The sequence below is a fragment of the Columba livia genome, chromosome 18 (genome assembly GCF_036013475.1).
Source record: "Columba livia isolate bColLiv1 breed racing homer chromosome 18, bColLiv1.pat.W.v2, whole genome shotgun sequence".
In the NCBI taxonomy this organism is placed as follows: domain Eukaryota; kingdom Metazoa; phylum Chordata; class Aves; order Columbiformes; family Columbidae; genus Columba; species Columba livia.
Genome location: NC_088619.1, coordinates 590,830 through 610,960, shown reverse-complemented (window position 1 = coordinate 610,960; position 20,131 = coordinate 590,830). Strand labels below are relative to the sequence as shown.

The 20,131-nt window shown below is 51.2% G+C and overlaps 1 protein-coding gene and 1 long non-coding RNA gene across 7 annotated transcripts; one reads left to right on the top strand and one right to left on the bottom strand.

Annotated features, from left to right (window-relative positions):
- The first annotated feature begins 922 nt into the window (after positions 1 to 922).
- Positions 923 to 13,857, top strand: LOC135575702 (uncharacterized). 2 transcript variants are annotated; one of them, XR_010466942.1, is made up of 3 exons: positions 923 to 2,803; positions 10,651 to 11,225; positions 11,696 to 13,857. It is a non-coding gene; the product is annotated as an uncharacterized LOC135575702 (long non-coding RNA). The 2 variants fall into 2 exon arrangements; XR_010466943.1 differs by lacking the exon at positions 923 to 2,803 and adding an exon at positions 9,489 to 9,773.
- Positions 13,858 to 14,429: 572 nt separating this feature from the next.
- On the bottom strand, positions 14,430 to 19,311 carry LOC135575699 (coiled-coil domain-containing protein 42-like). 5 transcript variants are annotated; one of them, XM_065034356.1, is made up of 7 exons: positions 19,089 to 19,311; positions 18,667 to 18,772; positions 18,440 to 18,544; positions 17,347 to 17,547; positions 16,369 to 16,590; positions 15,118 to 15,276; positions 14,430 to 14,655 (listed from the first exon to the last, which is right to left on the bottom strand). In XM_065034356.1, the coding sequence occupies exons 1-7, from the start codon at positions 19,163 to 19,165 to the stop codon at positions 14,512 to 14,514; spliced, it is 1,014 nt and encodes a 337-aa protein (XP_064890428.1). In that variant the 5' UTR covers positions 19,166 to 19,311; the 3' UTR covers positions 14,430 to 14,511. The 5 variants fall into 5 exon arrangements, with proteins under 5 accessions (XP_064890428.1, XP_064890429.1, XP_064890426.1 ...); XM_065034357.1 differs by lacking the exon at positions 18,440 to 18,544; XM_065034354.1 differs by having other exon boundaries at positions 15,024 to 15,276; positions 18,667 to 19,152.
- Positions 19,312 to 20,131: the final 820 nt, after the last annotated feature.

Sequence of the window (20,131 nt, the reverse complement as noted above, 5' to 3'; positions counted from 1 at the left end):
ACCGTTTCCCCTTGGGTTCTTGGGGCTTCGTTCTGCAGCCCCAGCGTGTCTCCTGTCTCAGGGGGCTGGGGACCTGGAGCACAACCGCTCTGGCTCTGAAAGACTGAGGCAAAGAAGACATTTAGTACCTCGGCCTTTCCCAGGTTATCAATTCTCCTTTGATTCCCTAGTTGCAGCCGCATCTCTCTATTCAGCCTGGTCGGAACGTCTTCCCCGCCGGCTCGTCTTCAGGCAGACGGGGACAGCCTGCTCCTGCGCCTCTAAGATTTCCTTCTGGAAGAGAGACCAGTTTTCCTGGGCTGCTTTGTCCTTCAGGACTGCTTCCCAAGGGACTCTGCCCAGCAGCCTCCTGAACAGGTCCAAGTCTGCCCTGGGGAAGTGCAAGGTGGCAGTTCTGCTGAGCACCCTACTAACTTCTCCGAGAATGGAATACTCAATCCTTTCATGGTCACTATGCCCAAGGCGACCTCCCCGTTGCCCACGAGTCCTTCTGGATTTCTTGTGATGAGATCCATGCAGGGCTTGCTCATGTCAGAGCTCAGTTGTTGCTGGTGACAGCTTTCCTGTTGGGGACACCGCTTCCCAGCAGCCCACGAACCAACCCCACTGGTGCCCAGTGCCCTGAGCTCTGCAAGTGGGAGCCCTCTGTGCACAGGGACCCCCTGTCCCCGGGGCAGCTGTGCCAGCACCCCCAGCCACCTCCAGCCCCAGGAACCCCGAGCGAGAGGAAACCACAGCTCTGCAAATACCAGAAAAAGTCAGAGAGCACAGGTCTGAAAAAACATGAATAAATGTATTTACAGAGAAAAACACAAGAGTAAACCTCTTTACAGAACAAAACCGGAACTACAACAAACTATATACAGAAAAAAACCCCAATACAACAAACTAGATACAGAAGAAAACCCGAACACCAACAAACGAAACACTACAAACACACTAAAATGAACAAACTGCAAAACTCCCTCTCCAATAGTCTACCCCACCCAACCAAGTCCATCTTCAACATCCACGTCCAGATCTTCTCCAACTAGCCATCCACCTCCATAGCTTCTCCTAGATCTTCATCAACTTCCATTTCCTCGTCCACCTCCGCGTCTACCTCCATTTCCTCCACCCACTCATCTACTTCCATGAGTTCTTCATCTTTTCAATCCTGGTCCATCCTCTGTCTCTTCCCGTTAAGAAGGCAGGGCCATGCACAGCGTGGTGTAACCTAAGGCAAAGGCCAAGCAGGAATTGCATTGGACTCCACCTGTGGCTGCTTCTGTTTGTAGCTGCACAGTGATCGTGAACCCGGGTCCTCTTTCTCTGTACACGGTCACCTTTGGTCCAGTGTGATGAGTTGGTTGGGTCTCAGGCTGCTGAGTTGGTTGAAACTGGTCTATCTCCTGTCCTGTGCCCAAGTTTCTGTTATCTAGTCCACCCAAGGATCCACCCAAGCATTATTGTCTTTGCAAGGTGTCAGTGAAGTCCTGTTTCTCGTACAATAAGTTACTCAGAGGCAAGCAAGGCTGGGCAACAGTGATGTGGGTTAAAGGGTTAGCTCTCTAAGTGTCTTTAGTGAGGTGGGGTAGGGTTAGTTCTTTAAGTGTCAAGTGTTAGTTCTTTAAGTGTTAATTAGTTAATTGTCAATTCCCTGTATCACTCCGTAGGGATATTGAAAAGAATGAATTAGAATACCCTTGAGAAGAAGGAGTAAGGAAAGGGAAGAGCGCTGTGTGCAGCGTTGCTTTCCTGCAGCTCCCTCTGGCGCCTGCTGGGCCAAGCACAGGCGCTGCAGAACTGCGCAGGGAACCAAGGCAAGTGATGCCTCAAGAGCCTTGTGACCTGTAGGAGACGGCAAGGTGCTAACAAACTATAATCATCCAAATTTAGTGTGAAACACTCTAACTGGCTAAAGAACAAATGTGACCTATTTTATAACAGCTGCATACAAAACAAGTGATTTTTCTTTTGTATTTAGGAAACTTCAGCAAATGAGGTGGTGCATATGTGGTAATGATGTTTATTTGTTAAGACACTTTACTAATTTGCTTGTATAGGTTCAGTAATGATACTGATAAATCAGGTTTTGAAAACCTGAAAGAGCAATTTAAATAATCAGTTGTAACCAGGTCCCAGGTTCTAGATTTCTACAGTATGAACTGCTGCTGTCATGAACCTGAATTAGTTTTTCTGAAATAAGTCTAAAAGTTCCTATTGTTAGTGTTTCTGGTGAGCGTCTATTGAATCCAGAAGGTACTTAAAAATAAATTTTGGAAGAGACTTGAAATTGTTAAACTATTTAGATCCTAAGAGAAGGAAGTGGAAGTGTCTTTGTGATGCTGGTTAACAACATTTGGAAGAAGCTCCAGCTCCCCTTTCTTGCAGAAATGGTGAGAAGGTTACTAAGAAACGTGGGAGCCTGAGGATGCCTTCCGTACTGTGCCTTTCTAAGGACCTATGAAGAGTGCAGATGCTTTTGTGATCTGTTGATGACAACTTGTGTATGATGGTAGGATGCCGCTTTGAATGCCACAGGATGCCCTGAGAACTTGAGTCCCAGTTAGGACCCAGTTTTATGCAGAGTCTGTGACTCCTGATTGATAAATACTTCTGTGAAGGAGTGAGAGATGGCTGAACGAGCTGGCATCTCTTTTCCTCTAAAACATGTGATTCTTCTTTAATTACTCCAAGGCCCGGAAAGCATTGACAGAGAGACAAAAGGATCTGGAAATGAAGACACAGCAGCTAGAGGTGAAGCTCAGCAACAAGACAGAGGAGGAGATGCAGAAGGCGAGACGGAAGTCGACTCAGGCTGGTGAGTGCCCGTGTGCGTCAGCGCCCGAGGGGAGCGCAGCCCCCTGGGCAGCAGGAACTGGGTGCGATGCAGCTGCCCATCCACCTGTGTGTTGTTCATAGTATTGTAGCTGCAAAGTCCAAGTGATCTGTGCTACAAATCCGTTTGGTATTAAATCCTCTGAAGAAACAAGTCTGTTTTTTCCAAGTCAGATGTCCCCAAATCATTATTTTGACAGCTGGGGTGAGAACAGTAAAAGCAGGTGAATTACTCCTTTGTTTAATGAAAGTGCTGAGATAACAGAATGTGAAAGTTTCAAAGTCAGGTTCAAAGAAGCTCTGCTGAGGATGTTTCATCCTTAAGTCATAGTTCCTTCCTTGGTTCTTTCCGAAATCCCAGTCACCCACAGTTACGTGGGTGCCTGTTATGCTACCTATCACTGTCTTTTTCCTTGAAAGTGAACCTTTTTCTTTTTCTCCCTGCTAGTCAGTGATTAAAACAATTTCTGTTCAAGGGATACTGAGGACAGAGTAGTGTATGCTACACTGTACTGTGTACACAGCTACTTGATGTGACCTATGCACGTTTTACAGAGGCTCAAACCACTTGTATGGGATCCATCAGGAACTGTTTCGATATCTGCAAAGGTGGTATGTGCAGCTGTTAGTGCCTGTGCTGAAAATGTGTTTTAAGTAGGGCTTCTGTGTTTCATCCCTTCACAAGTCCATTCCTTGGCAGAGTTCTGAGGCTTTTAAAAAACCTCAGGGTAGCCTGTCTTGGTTTTGAGAAGAGCCTTTCACAGTGTGACTGTGTGCAAAGACAACCATTTGAGCAGAAAAAAGTTACGTTTTAACGACAGGAAGCTCCATGAGAGACGCTCCTTATCCATCTGCAAATCCACAGCCTTTCTCTGCGAGTCCTCAGAAATTGCAATAGATATTTATTGAATGAGCGAGGGAGAGCTGAAGATCACAGAATCACAGAACCCCAGAATGTCAGGGGTTGAAGGGACCTGGAAAGCTCATCCAGTGCAATCCCCCCATGGAGCAGGAACACCCAGATGAGGTTACACAGGAAGGTGTCCAGGCGGGTTGGAATGTCTGCACAGAAGGAGACTCCACAACCTCCCTGGGCAGCCTGGGCCAGGCTCTGCCACCCTCACTGAGAAGTTTCTTCTCAGATTTAAGTGGAACCTCTTGTGTTGCAGTTTGCACCCATCACCCCTTGTCCTATCACTGGTTGTCACTGAGCAGAGCCTGGCTCCATCCTCCTGACACTCCCCCTTTCCACACTGATCCCCAGGAATGAGTCCCCCCTCAGTCTCCTCTTGTCCAGCTCCAGAGCCCCAGCTCCCTCAGCCTTTCCTCACACGGGAGATGCTCCACTCCCTTCAGCATCTTGGTGGCTGCGCTGGACTCTCTGCAGCAGTTCCCTGTCCTGCAGGAACTGAGGGGCCACAACTGGACAGGTGCCTGTGCCCAAGTTTCTGTTATCTAGTTCACCCAAGGATGCACCAAGGATGCACCCAAGGATTACTATTTTTGCAAGGCGTCAGTGAAGTCCTGTTTCTTGTACAATAAGTTACACAGAGCTAAGCAAGGCTGGGCAATAGTGATGTGGGTTAAAGGGTTAGCTCTCTAAGTGTCTTTAGTGATGGGGGTAGGGTTAGTTCTTTAAGTGTTAGCTATTAAGTGTTAATAAATTAGTTGTCAATTCCCTGTATCACGTATTCATAACCTTTCCCTGCTTCTCATTAAAATGAGTCCCAGGTAATCATTTCCATAGTCTCCTCCTTGACCCCTCCCTGTTACGCCTGCGCAGTGCCATCTGGTGGTCTTGAGGAGGGGTCTTTGGATGAAGGCTCCTTCAGCCTCATCACAGTGAACTTTTTACCTTTGGCTCATTATGTTGAATTGACTGGAACCCAAGCCGCCAAGTCGATTGAAACCAGACTGGTTCCCCCCTTTTGCTGTAAATCTTTGTTATCTCGTCTTCTGAAGTTTACAACCAGGTGCCTTAAGTTTACATCTAGGTGCTGTAAACTTCTTACCTTGGCATTCGACGAGGTTGTGTTTTTTTCTGAACATAATGGGTTACAAAAGGCTCTAAAATAGGCACCCTTAAAGTGTTAGTTAGTTAGTTCCCTCTACCACTTCCCCCCTTTTCAGGAAGGTTAGTAAATTCTTTTACTAATACGATGATTCCCTATTTAACATTTTCTCTGACCACAAGCAAGAAGGCTACTTCTACATGAGAAGACTTACCTTTCTCCCTCCAAGAACAAACAAATTCTAATGTTGAACAAAACATTCGAGTTGCTCTTTTGGGGCAGCTGATGACCAGGTGGCTGGTGCCCCGGCAGAAATGGCATCTGTTGGGCTGCAGCGGGAGCTCGCGCTCTTTGGCGTGGTGACCCCGCTCACTGCAGTTCTAGCACTTTTCTTTTGGGTTTCTTCTTCCCAATGCGGGAAGCACCACCCAGGCTGGTCCCCCAGAAGGACCAAAAGGTGACTGTGGAAAACAGAGATTTCCAGATTGCACCCGGGTTACCCTCCGTGGTGTTTCGCAGGCTTTCTTCACTCTGGAATGGTGAATCCAGGCATTCTGTTCTCTCGTACTGGTAGCAGTGAAGGATGTCAGGGGGTCTTGAAATGGACCTTTCTATTATGATTTCAAAGTTCTCTGCAAAAGACTTCACATACACATAAATAAATGTGGCCCTCAGTCAGAGGATCTAACAGCTGGAACTCCAAGCCTTGGTATAATTTTGTGTATTAATGTTCTAGTCACCTCCTAAGCTTTTGCTGTCCTGGTGGGGAATGCTTCTGGCCAACCTGAAAAAACAGCAGTTAATACCTATGCCTTAATATGCATGATGCCTTTTTCTTAGGAAGTTGAATGGCTTCCAGTAGTTTCAATATCTCCTCCGCATGTTTGATCTGTTTGCCTCAAGAGTTCTAAAGTCCCTTTTCTTTCCAAATTGCTCTGTGCACATGCACAACCCTGAAAGCACCCTTGGAGGAGTATAGATGCTAACAGTTTTACCTTGAGCTAGTTCAGAGCAGAGTAAGGGCAATTATTTCTGCCTTTTGTGCGAAAGGATTTTGAGGCAAAGGCCCAGATCACCTCACGGCTCACTGCTTCTGTCCATAAACAAGTTCTCAGCGTTTTCAATAGGAATGTCTTCTAGATCTGGTCAATTGGATGATGTTTCAATGGTCTCCAGGCAGTCATGATGAACTGGTTCTCCAAAGTTGCCACTGAGGAAAGAAGCTGGGTTGACAATGTTAGTGACGATAATTTCTACACCATCTTGTTAGACACTGGGGGGTATACTAGCACAGTCATTTTCTGACCCACGGCAAATCTCTGGACCTTCTGTATATTCAGTAGCGCTGCAGCAACTGCCCGCAGGCATCCAGGCCACCCCTTTGCAGCTTCATCTAACTGTCTGGAGAAATAGGCCACTGCTTGTTGATATGGGCCAAGATCCTGTGCCAATGTACCCAAGGGTATTCCCCGTTTCTCGTGAGAGAATAGGGAAAATGGTTTACTCTCATCTGGGAGTCCTAGAGCAGGGGCTGACATCAAAGCCTTTTTAAGTTCTTAAAGGCTCGTGTCGCTTCCTTATTCCATTGCAGGTGTTTCTGGTCCACAGGGTCCAGGTCATGCACGTCTCCTTGGTTCTAGTAGCGATTAAAATGTCATCCACATATTGTGGCTGTGAACACATACGCAGGCACGTCGCAAGAAGAGACAGAGGCCATGGATGCATTTGCAAAGAGCAAGTTTTACTTTAGTTCCCTCTCTACTGGGGGATCTCCGAAGCCGCACCTGAGCTCCCGGCAGAGGTGACAGCAGCGGGGACGCAGGCGCTGGCCAGTCCAGCCCTGCTAGAAGGTCACGGGGCCTGCTGAGCTCGCCTGTATTTCACGGCTTCAGCAGGCGCAGCCTCCCGCTCTTTCTCTCAACAAAGCAGGAATCTCAGACACAGTGATGAGGTGCCTGGAGTTTCTCACAGGCCTATGTTATCTAACACAGAGGTTCTGCTCGTCAAGCACACAAGGTCAGTAAAACATTTAGTGTGATGTATGTGCTTTTTCTACAGACAGGTGCAAGTCACTTGAGCGTATTTACATTTAAACAACCTCCTCGCCAAATCTTCCGCTATATCCCCATACAGTAGCATCTGTCCCTCATCAGACGGGGCTTCCCAGGATTCAAAATCTTCAGCAAGCTGATTTCCAAATACTGTCGGGCTATTCTTGAATCCTTGTGGCAACACCGTCCATGTGAGCTGGGTTTGACATTTATTTTTAGGGTTCTCTCATTCAAATGCAGGTATTGTCTGGCTAGCTTCATGGAGAGGGAGGCAAAAGAAAGCATCTTTTAAATCTAAAACGATAAACCAAGTCAAATGAGGTGTTAATACTGTCAGAAGGGTGTATGAGCCTGCTACCACTGGGTAGAGGTCCTCAGTTATTTTGTTTATAGCTCCTAAGTCCTGAAGCACCCAATATGACCCGTCTGGCTTGGGGACAGGCAATGCAGGGGTGTAATAACTGGACTCACATTCCTTTAATAACCCTGTTGGAAGGGTATTAGTGGCCGAATTCCTACTTCGGAACCTGGGTCAGAAGGTGGATATCTAAGGGGAAATCCGGGTGCTCTGTGCGCGTTACACAAACCAAGCAGCCCAGCAGGAACGGGCCAGGCGGCGACTGCCCCCCCGCTTCATCCCCCGCGGGCGGCGAGCCCGGAGGAGAGGAGCTGCAGCTCCAGCTCCAGCAGCCGCCGCTCTCCCCCCCGACACCTTTTTCCGCCGCTTTAGCAGCCAGTCAGCTTTTTACTTCTTTTCTTCTGGCCGCAGCTTATGGAGGGGGAGCTGCCGGGCCTGAACTTCATGTTCAAACTTCACAGCACAGGCTTGGGCTCCTCTTGCCCTTTTCTCTCTTCATTTAATTCCTGCGACTATAAACTTTATATGCAATTTCAATTAGCTGAGCAATAGTTACATCCCTCAGCTCCTACCTTTTGCAATTTCTTACAGATGTCAATAAACAGCATATTAAGCATCAATCCCTTCCATTAATTTTAGATCCAAATCAGTCTGTCCACAGAACAACACTAACTGCAATACAGCTAACCCAGAATTTCACATTTAAATCACTTCCCCCACTAATTTACTCGCATGTGCACAGATGCATCTGAAGGGGGAGCAAGGTGGTACTCTAGTAATGGAACCGGTTCTCATCTTGTAATTACCTCCCCAAACAAATTCTTTCGATACCAAATATAAATATACAAACTAAAGTACTGAGCTCAGACACGCAAACCAAACACCAAGGTCAAATATGCGAACAGATCGCAGTTACACTAATTCAAGACAGTGTCTCGATGTTTGCATCGCACCCTTGAACCGCTCACTGCTCAGCAGGTGGAGGCACCGCTGGGTCTGACAAAACAGGTCAGTGCGGCTGGAGCCCCATCGGCACCCCCCCCCCCGCCGCAGCGAGCTGGACCGGGCAAGGCTTTGATCAGTGTCCCATCTGGGGCGCCACAACTGTTACCCCAAACCAGGATTCTTTATCCGGTGCGCATACAAAAGAGCCAAATTTAGTACACGGGGATGAGACACAGCCTGTCACAGAGCTGCACAAGTCTGGGTGCTGGAATAAAGCCAGTGGGCTAGAAAGAAAAGTAACGGCCATCACACACAAAACCTTATCACCACATTCACACAGTTAATAGCTAAATTGCTCATCATCACAAAATGTACATTTTAGGTCAATCTGTGGTCTCACTATACCATACAACAGGCAAAGACAAGAAACTGCAACACATTCAAACAGATACCCACAAAGAAAAAAAGCTATTACTAAAAGGCATCTTGCAGACTGTTCTGCAAAGTTTTCTGTGATTCATTTGTTATCAGCTAATTCTCTCTCCGCTTGTTGAAGTTCAAACCATTCTGTTGTAAATCTGTGTAAAGTGATGTAATGATCTCTTGCTCAGTTTGCTTGTCCTTTGGGGCAGCTATCAGTGCTGCTTCCAAAACAGCAGAGATCTCAAATCTGCTTTCTTTTGCCAAGTCCCTTGTTTGCTCAGGTACAGTATCTGGAGATGACCAATGTCCAGAAGCCCACCTAAGACCCTCAGGAGTCCGGCAAGCCTTATAATCTTCCAGTAAGCTCAACATCAGGGAGCAGTCCAGGCCTGGCTTGACCCGGGATGCCATGACCCACTGCTGGAGAACGCGGCACAGACCGATCCGTCCTCCTTTAGAGCCTCCGGCTCCTATCCCCCCCCAAACCGCTTCTCACAGAATATCCCACTTCTGACACCAAATGAACTGTCCCGTCCCAACAGGTGGGATGAGGGATGAGTTCACTCTTTGTTTCTCCTTATCTCTTTGAGTTTTTCTAGTTTCTTTCTTATATCTCCCCAGGACTTTGTTACAGACTTGGGGGTCCACTCCTTGAGTCCATTTATCCCTTGCTTTTTCCTTGGGTGAACTTCTCTTCATCCCAGAATTCTAGCATGATCCCCCTGCAAGGGACTGTTGGGGGGTCCAAAACTCTAACATGACCCCCGCCCCCCCGCCCCCAGCAAGGGACTGTCAGGGGGTACCTCCGGCAGGTCGCTCCCCTTAGACCTCTTGCGGGGATCAAACCCACGGAACCCATCTCACAACCTGGGGATTGAACCCACTACAACTGACTTACAACGTGGGGATCGAACCCACCACACAGAGTTCTTCACTGGCTTTGTCCCTTCAGTGGCCAAGCCCCTCGCGGGGTGTTGGAACCGCACTTAGAAGGACTCCGCACTCGCTTCGCAACCAGGTTGCGTCTCAGCCAACACCAGTCACACAATCACACTGCCCGACCCGGCGGTACTTACAGTCCGTTCTTCCCATCAGGACCTACCCGACCCGGCGGTACTTACAGTCCACTTTTCCCGTCGCACCTTCGTGCACTCTGGATTTCGGGTAAAATGCAGTATTGAGGGGGAGCGAGCTCCATTCTTTTGCTTCTGCTTTAATTTTGAATAACGTTGGTAGCTCTCCGCACACCCGAGTCCAAGGGCCACTGTTAAAGTGGGGCGCCTCCCTGAACCTCAGGTGACACAGAGCTATCCAAGGTTGTCACGTCGGGGTCACCAATTGAAGTAAATAACTTACGCTTTTTCTATGAATAAACAACGTTTAATCCAATTCCGTAATTGTATTCCTTAAACACGTGTTCATTAGAGCAAAAGCAAAACAGCGCTGGGTGCGCGGTGGATTCGCTCCGCCCAACACACACACCTTTCAACAATAAGAAGTGTGCTGAAATACAGTAAGGTGTTACGTATTCATAATGACCCCAGGAATGCCTGTACATATTCATAACCTTTCCCCGCTTCTGATTAAAATGAGTCTCAGATAATGATTTCCGTAGTCTCCTCCTTGACTCCTCCCCGTTGTGCCTGCGCAGTGTCACTTGCTGATTTTGAGGAGGGGTCTTTGGATGAAGCTCCTTCAGCTTCGTCACAGTGAACTTTTTACCTGTGGCTCATTATGATCAATTGACTGGAACCCAAGCTGCCAAGTGGACTGAAATCAGACTGGCGCCCCCTTTTTGCTGTAAATCTTGGCTGTCTTGTCTCCTCAAGGTTACAGCTGGGGTTCTGGTTTTTTTTCTTAACTAGTTACATACAGCTCTAAACTAGATATTCATTATGTGACTTAAAGTGTTAGTTCGTTAGCAGGCCGTTACAATGGGGTTGGTTAACCCTTAAAATGTCAGTTCCCTCTATCAATATAACTTCATGAACAAGTTTCATAACTTTTTACATAGAACTTAACCAGCTTTTCCTTTTTCCAGGTTCAGAGCCCGTGCCTCATTTGGTTAGATCTGTAAACATTGAACATCTCCTCAGCAGGAATCACAGCTGCATTTCTCACAGCCAGAACCTGGGCCACATGTGGCAGCGATGGGGGAGCTGTAAGACCCGAAAGCCCATGGCAAGCACAGCTGAAGCTGCACGGCTGCCCTGGGCAGCTCTTGCTGCTCCCTGGGTGCTCCCCCAGGGGATGTCCCCTCCCTCTGGGCTCCGCGCTGCTGTCGTGCCGCCCTCAGACCTGCGAGAAGATGAGCAACTTTAAGGAGGCGCATTCCAGCCTGGTAGAGGACATGCATGCAATGCAGGAGGCGCATTCCAGCCGGGCAGAGGACATGCATGCAATGCAGGAGGTGCATTCCAGCCTGGCAGAGGACATGCGGGAGATCCAGGAGATGCTTGGCCTGGTGAGGACAGGGCTTCCCTCCAGGATCTGTGGGAGGAGATGAGCAAGTTTAAGGAGGTGCAGTCTGGCCTGGCAGAGGACATGCAGGCCATGCAGAAGGCGCGTTCTGTCCTGGCAGAGGACATCCAGGAGATCCAGGAGACGCTTGGCCTGGTGAGTGTCCTCTGGTGCCCCGGGAGGGAGCTGGGCCCTCGTCCCCTCCCCGTTTCTCTCCCTGTCACACTGTGCCCATGCTCCGTGGCCATTGGTGTCACCAGCGTGAAGGGCAGCAGGAGGGAAGAGTGGGAAGGGTGTCCCAGGAGTTGCTAAGGCACTTTTGAACTAGAGAGCCATCCAAACAGATCCATGGGAGGGGAAGGAGGGGAGATAAAGCTCTGCCCGTGCAATTCAGCCGCGGCCCCCATGCACAGCCCTGCCCAGCGTCCCTCTGCCTCGTGCCCCACTTCATTTGGGGTCCCGGGCCAGGGCTTTGGAGTGGGGGCTCCCCTGAGAATCTCACTGGAAGATTTTTCTAGGGTGGGGGGCACACACTGCTGGGGAGGGCACTGGCCCTTGAGGCCCCCTAGATGGTCTTCTCTCATTTTTTAAAAATATCTATCTAACATCTACCTTTGTTTTGCTAGGAAGAACCTGTCCGTGCCCAGGGCTATGCTGGAGGTGGTTCAGCTTGGTGTGGTGGAAGCAGATCAGCACAGCGCCTGCCTGGTTGGACCAATGCATCTCATTGTCCTTCTGTCCCATGCTGAAGGTTCCTCAAGAGCTCAGCTCAGGCATCCAGATAAGAGGCAAGTCTCCAAAATGGCCAGTGCTCAGTGTCCAAAGGACTTCAGGAAACCTGACCCATTCTGTCCTCTCCATAAGCCCAGCCTGAAGACAGCCATGTCCTCAGGCCATCACGCACCGAGCGTCAGGCTCAGAGCTGCAGCCCCTGTCTTCCTCAGGGACTGGGCAGAGCTGCTCCTCTCCCAGTAGCTCCCATCAGCTCCCATCAGCTGCCACCAGTGAGATGCATCAAAATGAGGGGCAGCTGTGGGGGGAAGGAGCAGGGGCAGCTGAGTCACCTCAGGATGGGTGTAAATGCTCCCAGTCCCTTTGAATATGTCCGTGCGGAGACGAGATGCAAGGGCACAAACGTCCATTTTTTCTGCTCGGATGAGTCCTGAGTTGACTTTTCCAGCGCAGGCGGCAGCTCTCGGTTTCATCCCCGGTGCTTCTGTGAGACATTTACCAACCTCTGGGACCCCTGAGGGCCACAGCAAAGTTCATTCTCTCCTGCTTGTTTGGTTTCTCTTTGCTGCTGCTGCTGTGCATTGGGTCTGACAGAACAGCAAGGAAGACATCTGAGGATGCTGCTGGCTGGCGAGCAAGGCTTTCAGATCCAGCCCTGGCACAGAGAGCTGCTGTCCCCAAGGAGGTGACATGCTCCTCATGAGGCCGGTCCCTTGAGACCTGCCTCATGCCTGCAGACCAGCGTGGAAATCACTGGACACAGCCAGAGAAACAGAGAATCATAGAACCATAGAATGCCCTGAGTTGGAAGGGACCCACGGGGGTCACTGAGTCCAACTCCTGTCCCTGCACAGGACAACTCCAGAATTCACGCCACGTGTCTCAGGGCGTTGTCCAGGCGCTTCCTGAATATTTTCACTCTTGGGGCCGTGACACCTCCCTGGGGAGCCTGTTCAGTGTCCAGCACCTCTGGGTGAAGAACCTTTTCCTCATGTCCCACTGACCCTCCCTGGCCCATCTTCTGCCATTCCCTGGGCTCTGTTACTGGTCACTAGAGAGATCAGCTGAACCTCTCTGCTCCTGCTCGTGTACCACGGGGCTGCATCCCATCGGTGGGGACATCCTCCTGCCTGCTTTGCTGGCACCTTAGCTCCTTCCCTGGAGGAGCAGCCCACTCTGCCCCTCCCTGGCAGTTATTATCCCCGCTTTGCAGACCGAATACAACGTGATCATTGAAGTGTAGGCACATGGTGGCTGCAGAAAGTTGCATCAGCTTTTACTTTTCCTTGCCAGCTGAAATGCAAACTGTCACTCATCTCCCACTGCTCCGGGGATCTATTCAGAAGAACACGAGACATGTCGTGGCCCACACTGCACTTACATGTCAAGGTTTCAGAAAGAAATGAACTCCGCTTCCACATATAGCAGCTGAGAAACATTTACTGCCCTTGCCTCTGCAACAAAGGTTTTCACCATTGTTTTCTTCTGCACTGGCGTCACACTGCACAGGGTCATTTTTCTGCTGATGGGAGGTAACTCACTGAGCTTCAGTGGCCCAACATGGGGCTGAGCTCAAGAGGCTCGAGGGAAATTGGGTTTCCAGGATGAGTTCTTGCTGAGACCTGAACCAAAGTACCGTGTTTCTAATTGACTTTATTCCTATCAATTCGAGCCTGTAGAGAAAGTGCCAGCAAAGACACAGAGGGAATGTCCTCAGTTGACTCTGCACCCGGTGCTCCCGCCCTGAACTCCCCCTTCCTCTGCTGCCCCAACGAGCAGCAGCACCAGCCCTGCAGTACATCTCTTTTCCTTGTCGCTCACGAAAGCGCAGATTTGGGGAAGGGAGGGGATTCATCTGTGTCTTCCTCACTCTCAAAGGGATCAGGTGCCTGAGCAGCCTCCAGGCATTATAAACACAGACCAACTGCACTCAGACTTTCCTGGAGGATGCATTAGCTGAATCCACTTCTCTGGGCTCAGGACAGGAAAAACCAGTGGAGAGGAGGGAGCAAGTACGTGATCAATGGTCTCTTTGATGCACAAATCTGTAAACTTATGTCATTGCGTCTTTGGTCCATTCAAATGTCCTCCCTAACAGACTCTGAGCCCAGCCTGAACTCCACAGTGGGACTCCAGAGCCATTTTTAGGCCTCTTGTTTTGCATTCGTCAGGTCAGCACTCACCATGAACAGCCAAATGCTTGGTGCACCCGCCTGGCTGGTTCATCCTTCACCTATATCCATTCTCCACACTTTCCCAACATCCGGAGGGGGAAGGTGAGTTTCAGTACGCAGCACATGGCTGTGCAGCGAAATCCACATCTGTAGATGTGCTGGGTGGGGTGGTGCAAGATCTCTGAAGCTCTTCCAAAGCACCAGCCCCCACCCTGCTGTGACGTCCCTCTTAAACACCTCAGAGCTTAGTCTGGGTGGAAGGTCCGAATGTGAACAGCAGCGCTAATGCTGATTTGAAACTCTACTCCTGTCCCGGCCTGCTCTCCCTATTTTGCCTGCTTTGCTGGGATACTGTCTCCTGCAACCAGAATCCACCTACCAGAAAAGGCACCCCATGGCCTCTGGGGTGAAGATGCTCTGATGCTTCCAACCCTCCCAGGAAATGGAGAGACACTTCAAAATCTTTGGTTATTTTAATCGTATGAAAGGGACTCAGCAACTGGGCAGGACAAAAGAGCTAGGAAGGTTTGGAACCTTCACGGACGTAACACAACATCCCTAGGGCTCTCTGTCCTCCTCTTGCCCTTAATGCTCGTGCTTAGCTGCTCGCCGGTGGCTCTCCATGTCCTTCGTTTCACCTCCGTAACGATGTCATTGAGGTCTAGGATAGACTGCTGAATCTAAGGTAGGGAAGAGAGATGGCAGAGGTCAGAGCAGGGCTGGGAACAGGAGGTAGAGAGGAGCCCATTGGCCCTTTTGGAGTGCAAATTTCACCAACCAAATGAGCAGGAGGATAAAGGCAATCGCCCTGCTGGATCTGCACCACCAGAATGGGCTTGTACAGGTGAGTCAGAGGGGTGAACGAAGCCAGAGTGTAGCCCTGTAGCCATGGGTGGATCTGCACCCCCTGCCCCAGCCTGCCCAGCTCCCAACAGACACCCACCCCCTGCTCTGCCTCCTGGGACGAGACAGGTTTGCCTGGTGTCCTCCACCCATTCCCCGTGCCCAAGAGACAGCCCAGGTGGAACGGAAAGTGTCTGTTGGGCACCTTGATTTCTCTGGGCTTTCCCCTCCCTTTGGGCAGCTGAGGGTCATTACTGCTCCTCTTTCTGGGCAGGGAGGGGGGTCTGGCTTGGCTCTACCATGTCCAGCTGTCTGAGGCTGTCATCCTCCGGCACATGCACTTTTGCTTTCAGCTGCGTGTTCACGCACTGGAAGAGGTTGTGGATGGCCATCTTCATAGTCGTCAGCATGAGGCCATTCTTGACATTCCTGTTCTGGATGTCGGCCCAGCGAGCAGTCTGAGGAGGGGAGGAGAAGGAGAAGGAGAAGGAGAAGGAGAAGGAGAAGGAGAAGGAGAAGGAGAAGGAGAAGGAGAAGGAGAAGGAAAGAGAAGGAGAGACACACAGCATGGTGATATGTCCCAGCAAAGATGCTGCTTCGGTGCTGGAGACCCTGGCTTCCACACTCCTTTGTTTTGCTAGGAAGAACCTGTCCTTGCCCAGGGCTGTGCTGGAGGTGGTTCAGCTTGGTGTGGTGGAAGCAGATCCAGGAACTACCACAGCTGCTCCTCGAGCAGCCCCATCTCTCTGCCAGCTCCTGCACTCCTCATTCTAGTGGGTCCTCCAGATACCCCGACAGTTGACACCCTGGGGGCAGCACATCCCACCACCACCCGCCCGGACCAGGCGCTTTCCAGCTTTGCCTGGTGGGACTCAACTCCTGCAGCTGGGAGTATCCAGGAAGGGAATTTGGCAAGGCCCCCTCAGAGTGATGCAAAGGGAACAGAGGCCAGCAGGGCTGCGGGCATTTCTACACATTGATGTGCCTTGTTACAGCCCAGATGACCACCAGTTTGGTCATTTTTGGACTGGTAAGGAGGGAGGAGAAGGGCTGAGCCCTGGTGTGTAGATGCTGTGCAAAGGATGAAAACAAATAAAAAACCAGCAAAACCAGCTTCACTCTGAGGCCCGAGCCATGAACAGTGGAGACCATGAGATGTTCCACACTGAAGCCCCATTACAGGGATGATGCTGCAAGGAATGGTGGATGGAAATGAGTCTGACCGGGCTACACAAACCCAAGAGGCATGTGATGGAGCATGCTTGGGTTTTGTGCCAAGGCAAACCTCCCCATAGCCCGGGTAGCAGATCTCTTTTGACTGTGAGTTCAAACAAGGGAAAGATCCCGGCGTTTTTGTGAGGGCCTTGTTTTAACCCCTGACATAACCTGCTCCAGGCCTGTCTGTCATTTGTCCTTCTGCAGCCCCCTGCAGGGATGAAATGAGGCATCTCCTCCAGTTACAAAGTCTGCTGCTGTGCCTTGCCATGACCCTGTGGCTTAACACAGCCAGGCCTTGGAGATCTTCCCCTGCCCGTCCCGCAGTTCCTCACCCAGGAGCGGACATCACTTTGAGCCTGCGCAAAACGTTGTTGGAGCTGCTCCAGCTCATTTTGGTACTGCAGGGTCTCAGCTTCTTTCTCTGCCTCGTACCGGTCCAGGAGCACCTTGGTTTGCTTAATCATTTCCTTGTCCTTCTCTTGTGACTGCTGCAGGTCCTTGCGCGTCCTCACCAGCAGCTTGTAGCGGGAAATGACGTCCTGGATGTCCTCAAACTGCAGCACAAGGATCCTGGGTTTAGTAATGCCCCTGCCCTCCCCTCATGACTGCAAGTCTCATGCTGTTTGGCACCCTGTCCTGACCAGGGACAAGACCCCCCCCAGCTGAAAGATCTTCCCCTCTTGGCGAGCCTGTTGCCCCAGCTGGTTTGTGAGCATTGCCACATTCCCTGTTTGATGACACCCCATTGTGCCGGTCCCAGAGCTGCCACTGCCAGCAGCAAGGGGACATGTTGTACCACTCCCCAGGTGAGAAGTGCTCTGATAGGAGACAAAGCACAACTGCAGCTGCCAGCGCCAAGTCACCCAGCCATGGGCGTGGGGCAGCCGGACCGCAGGAGTGTGAGCGATGCAGGGAGGGACGCGCGGACACCCTTGAGAGAGGCCACAGCTTTTCTGACAGCTGCCTGGGCTCCCATTCTCGGGCAGCTTTGCACTTCTCCCAAACCATCCATGTCACACGAAACATTGACACAAAGGGGTCCCCATTCCCCTCAGCTCTGTGCCTTTCCCCCTTCTAACACTTTTTCTCTGGTTTTCTCAAGCCTCCATCTCCTTCTCTGCTTTTCCTCCCCTCACTCTGGTCCCCTTGGCTCACCTTGCTTGCAGGGAACCTCCTCCCATCCCACCTGAGGTCTCTGGGTTTGACCAAGTGTCATGATTTCCCTGGACTTGCCTTATCTCCTCCAGGTTTAACATCTGCATAAAGCCCTCCCTGAGGCCATGATCTGTCTCTCCCATGTCCAGACTCACCTGTGGTGAGATCTTCACCACGTCCTCCAGGTATTCTTTGAAGATGGAGTACTTCTGCACTTCCTTGCTCAGCTTCTGGTGTTCCTTTTTCAGGGCTTCGAGTTTCTTCTTAGCCCTCACAAGCTCCATCTCCTTTTGTGTTTTCTGCTCTCTTTCTCTCATGGCTTTCTTCAGAGCTTGGACTCGCAGCTTATCATCTTCCTAGTGATGTTTCCCCCACCAATACACACACACAGAGAAGGAAAGGAAGGCAAGGGAAGATGGAGCTGGGTCAGGCAGCAGCACTGGGAGGAGATACACTGACAGGGGACAGACCAGTGCTGCAGCACCCCTGGGAACATCCTCACTCCCTGTTTAACATGGTGTGGTACAGGCCCGCCCTGAAACTTTGCTTCCAGAGCTCCAAAGTGCAGACTCTGGAGCAAACTGTTATCAGGGAGAGAAGAATCCTGAGAGTTTGCACTGTGACGGATACGGCCTCGCCTCAAAGTTCACCTCTGGAGCTCAAGACACAGACTCCGCAGTGAACGGTTATCAGGGTACAGGCTCCTGGAGAGAAGGTCAGCAGCATTCGGCTTGACATATTTCCCCCAGGCAGTAAATAACAGGGTGAACCTGCCACCAAACTCTTTCAAGTCGCACTTCTCTTTGGGAAATCTAAGCACTGTTCTGCAGTAAGCAGAACCCTAAATTACTCCCCCACGACACATGGCCACCCCTCTTGCACTGACCCTTTGCTCTTGGAGACAGGCACCTGGGACAGAACTCTGAGTTTCAGACCTACTAGGATCTGCCCTTGGGAGTCACCTGCGTGTCAACAGTGGGGACAGGCTGAGATCCTTCTTGGGGGACGTCTGGGGCCCTCAGGAGATCACGCTGGTGCTGGACAAGCTCTCTGCTGCCCAAGCGCTATCAGGGCTTTCCACATCTGTAGTACACACCCCCATGCCCTGCCAGTCCTGTTCCTCACCCCTCCAGGCTCAAGGGGGGCTTGGACACAAGTGCTGGCCCAAGACTGTCTCCCCGGGGGAGGGGAGAAGGTGGCGCTGTGGCTCAGGGTCACGTCAGAGGAGCTGATCAGGGGCAGGCGTACCTTTAACCTCCTCATAGATTTCTCCATGTAGGTTTTCAGCTGGTCCTCCTTGGCATGGAGTTCCCTCCACCGGCGGGCTATGTCGGCCATCGTCTCCTTGAAGGCCTGGCAGCACCAGAGCGAGCGTGACGTGGCCGCCCGCACCTGGAGCCACTCACTGCCCATTGCTGCCCTCCAAAAAACCACAACACCCCTACCATGCCCCAGCACCCTCCCATCTTTCTCACCTCTCGCTTCTCCTCCAGAGCCTTTTGCACCTGCTTGGCTTCTTTCCTCTTCTCCTGGAGGCGAACAAATGGAGACAGGGAGCCCTCCTCTGTCAGCCTGTGTTTCCTGCCACAGAAGTTTCCATCAAGGTTACACGTTGGGTCTGGTGCCTGGGCAGGGTGCTGGACTGTGTCCAGAGTGGGATGACGGGCCAGAGCAACCCAGCACCATCTCAGATGCCGTCTGGCCGCATGGCATCCCCAGCAGGGAACCCTCTGACAGAGCAAGGGGGGGCACAGGGAGGAACAGGGTGGGGAAGGGAGGGAGGAGAGGAGGCTGAAGTGGTGGAGATCGGGGAGTTTGCCACCGTGGGGGAAGGAGGGATGGAGGAAACGGGAGAAGAGGATGGAGGGCATGGAGGTGGGTGGAGGAGTCCCCTCACCTGAGCAAGGGCAGGAGGTTCTGCCTGTACTGCTTGAGGAAATAGGCCGGCAGGTCCTCTTCATCTTTGGCGGCCATCGCTTCAGCCACCAGCAGGGCCCAGAAAGCCCAGGTCCTCCAAAAGCAATCCGAGTGATGAAAGTGATCCAGTCACCAAACAGATCCAAGTGCCGAAAGTGATCGAACCACCAAAAGCGGTTCAACCACCAGAACTGGTTCAACCACCAAAAGGGGTTCAACCACTAGAAGTGGTTCAACCACCAAGAGCGATCCCACCACCAGAAGTGGTTCAACCACCAAAAGCGGTTCAACCACCACAAGTGTTTCAACCACCAATAGCGATCCCACCACCAAAAGTGATGCAACCACCAAGAGCGATCCCACCACCAAAAGCGATCCAACTGCCAAAATGAGTCCACCACCACAGTGATCCCACCACGGCAAGTGATCCCACCACGGCCAGTGACCAAATGGGCGAGGGGCACAGGTGACAGGGGACAATATAGTGTCTCTGTTGCCCGGCAACAGCCGCCCCAGGAGCCAGCGGGCGCCGCCCTGGTCCTTTGTGATGAAGTCACCCACGGGATGGGAGATGCTGAGGCTCCCTCCTGCCTTTCCCGCTTTACCACCCACAATGCAGCTGGTGACACCTCAAATGTTGTGGCAGGTCACTGCAGCCCGTGCCCAGATTCAAAAGACAATTGCACAGGTCATGGGGAATGAAATCTCCTTTCACTGAATTAAATATCCTCAGTTTTAATTGCAGAGAGAATGGCTTTATCCGTTTTGTGCACTAAATCAAACTCTCCCGACGTTTCACCCTTTCCTTTCCCCATGGCACAGTTGGCCTCGGAGGCGATTCCCCTTGGTGGCAGATGTGCAGCGACTGGCTCACGAGTGCACCAGCACTGGGAACCTGGGCTGAAAACAAGGTCAAAGTGCCTGGTTTAGGATGCCTTTCCCTGCGGTTCATCAAGCAGAAGGATGTCTTTTGAGAGGGAGCTGTTCTGAAGGGATTTCTTCTGCCTCTCTTGACCGTTGGCA

Bases quoted from the DNA above. Each gene is read 5' to 3' on its own strand.
- LOC135575699 (XM_065034353.1), bottom strand. From the start codon at position 19,152: ATGAAGAGGACCTGCCGGCCTATTTCCTCAAGCAGTACAGGCAGAACC. The intron at 17,548-18,439 runs GTACGCCTGCCC...AAACATCACTAG, and splicing joins AATCTATGAGGAGGTTAAAG to GAAGATGATAAGCTGCGAGT. The intron at 15,277-16,368 runs GTGAGGAACTGC...TCCCCTCCTCAG, and splicing joins AAAGTGATGTCCGCTCCTGG to ACTGCTCGCTGGGCCGACAT.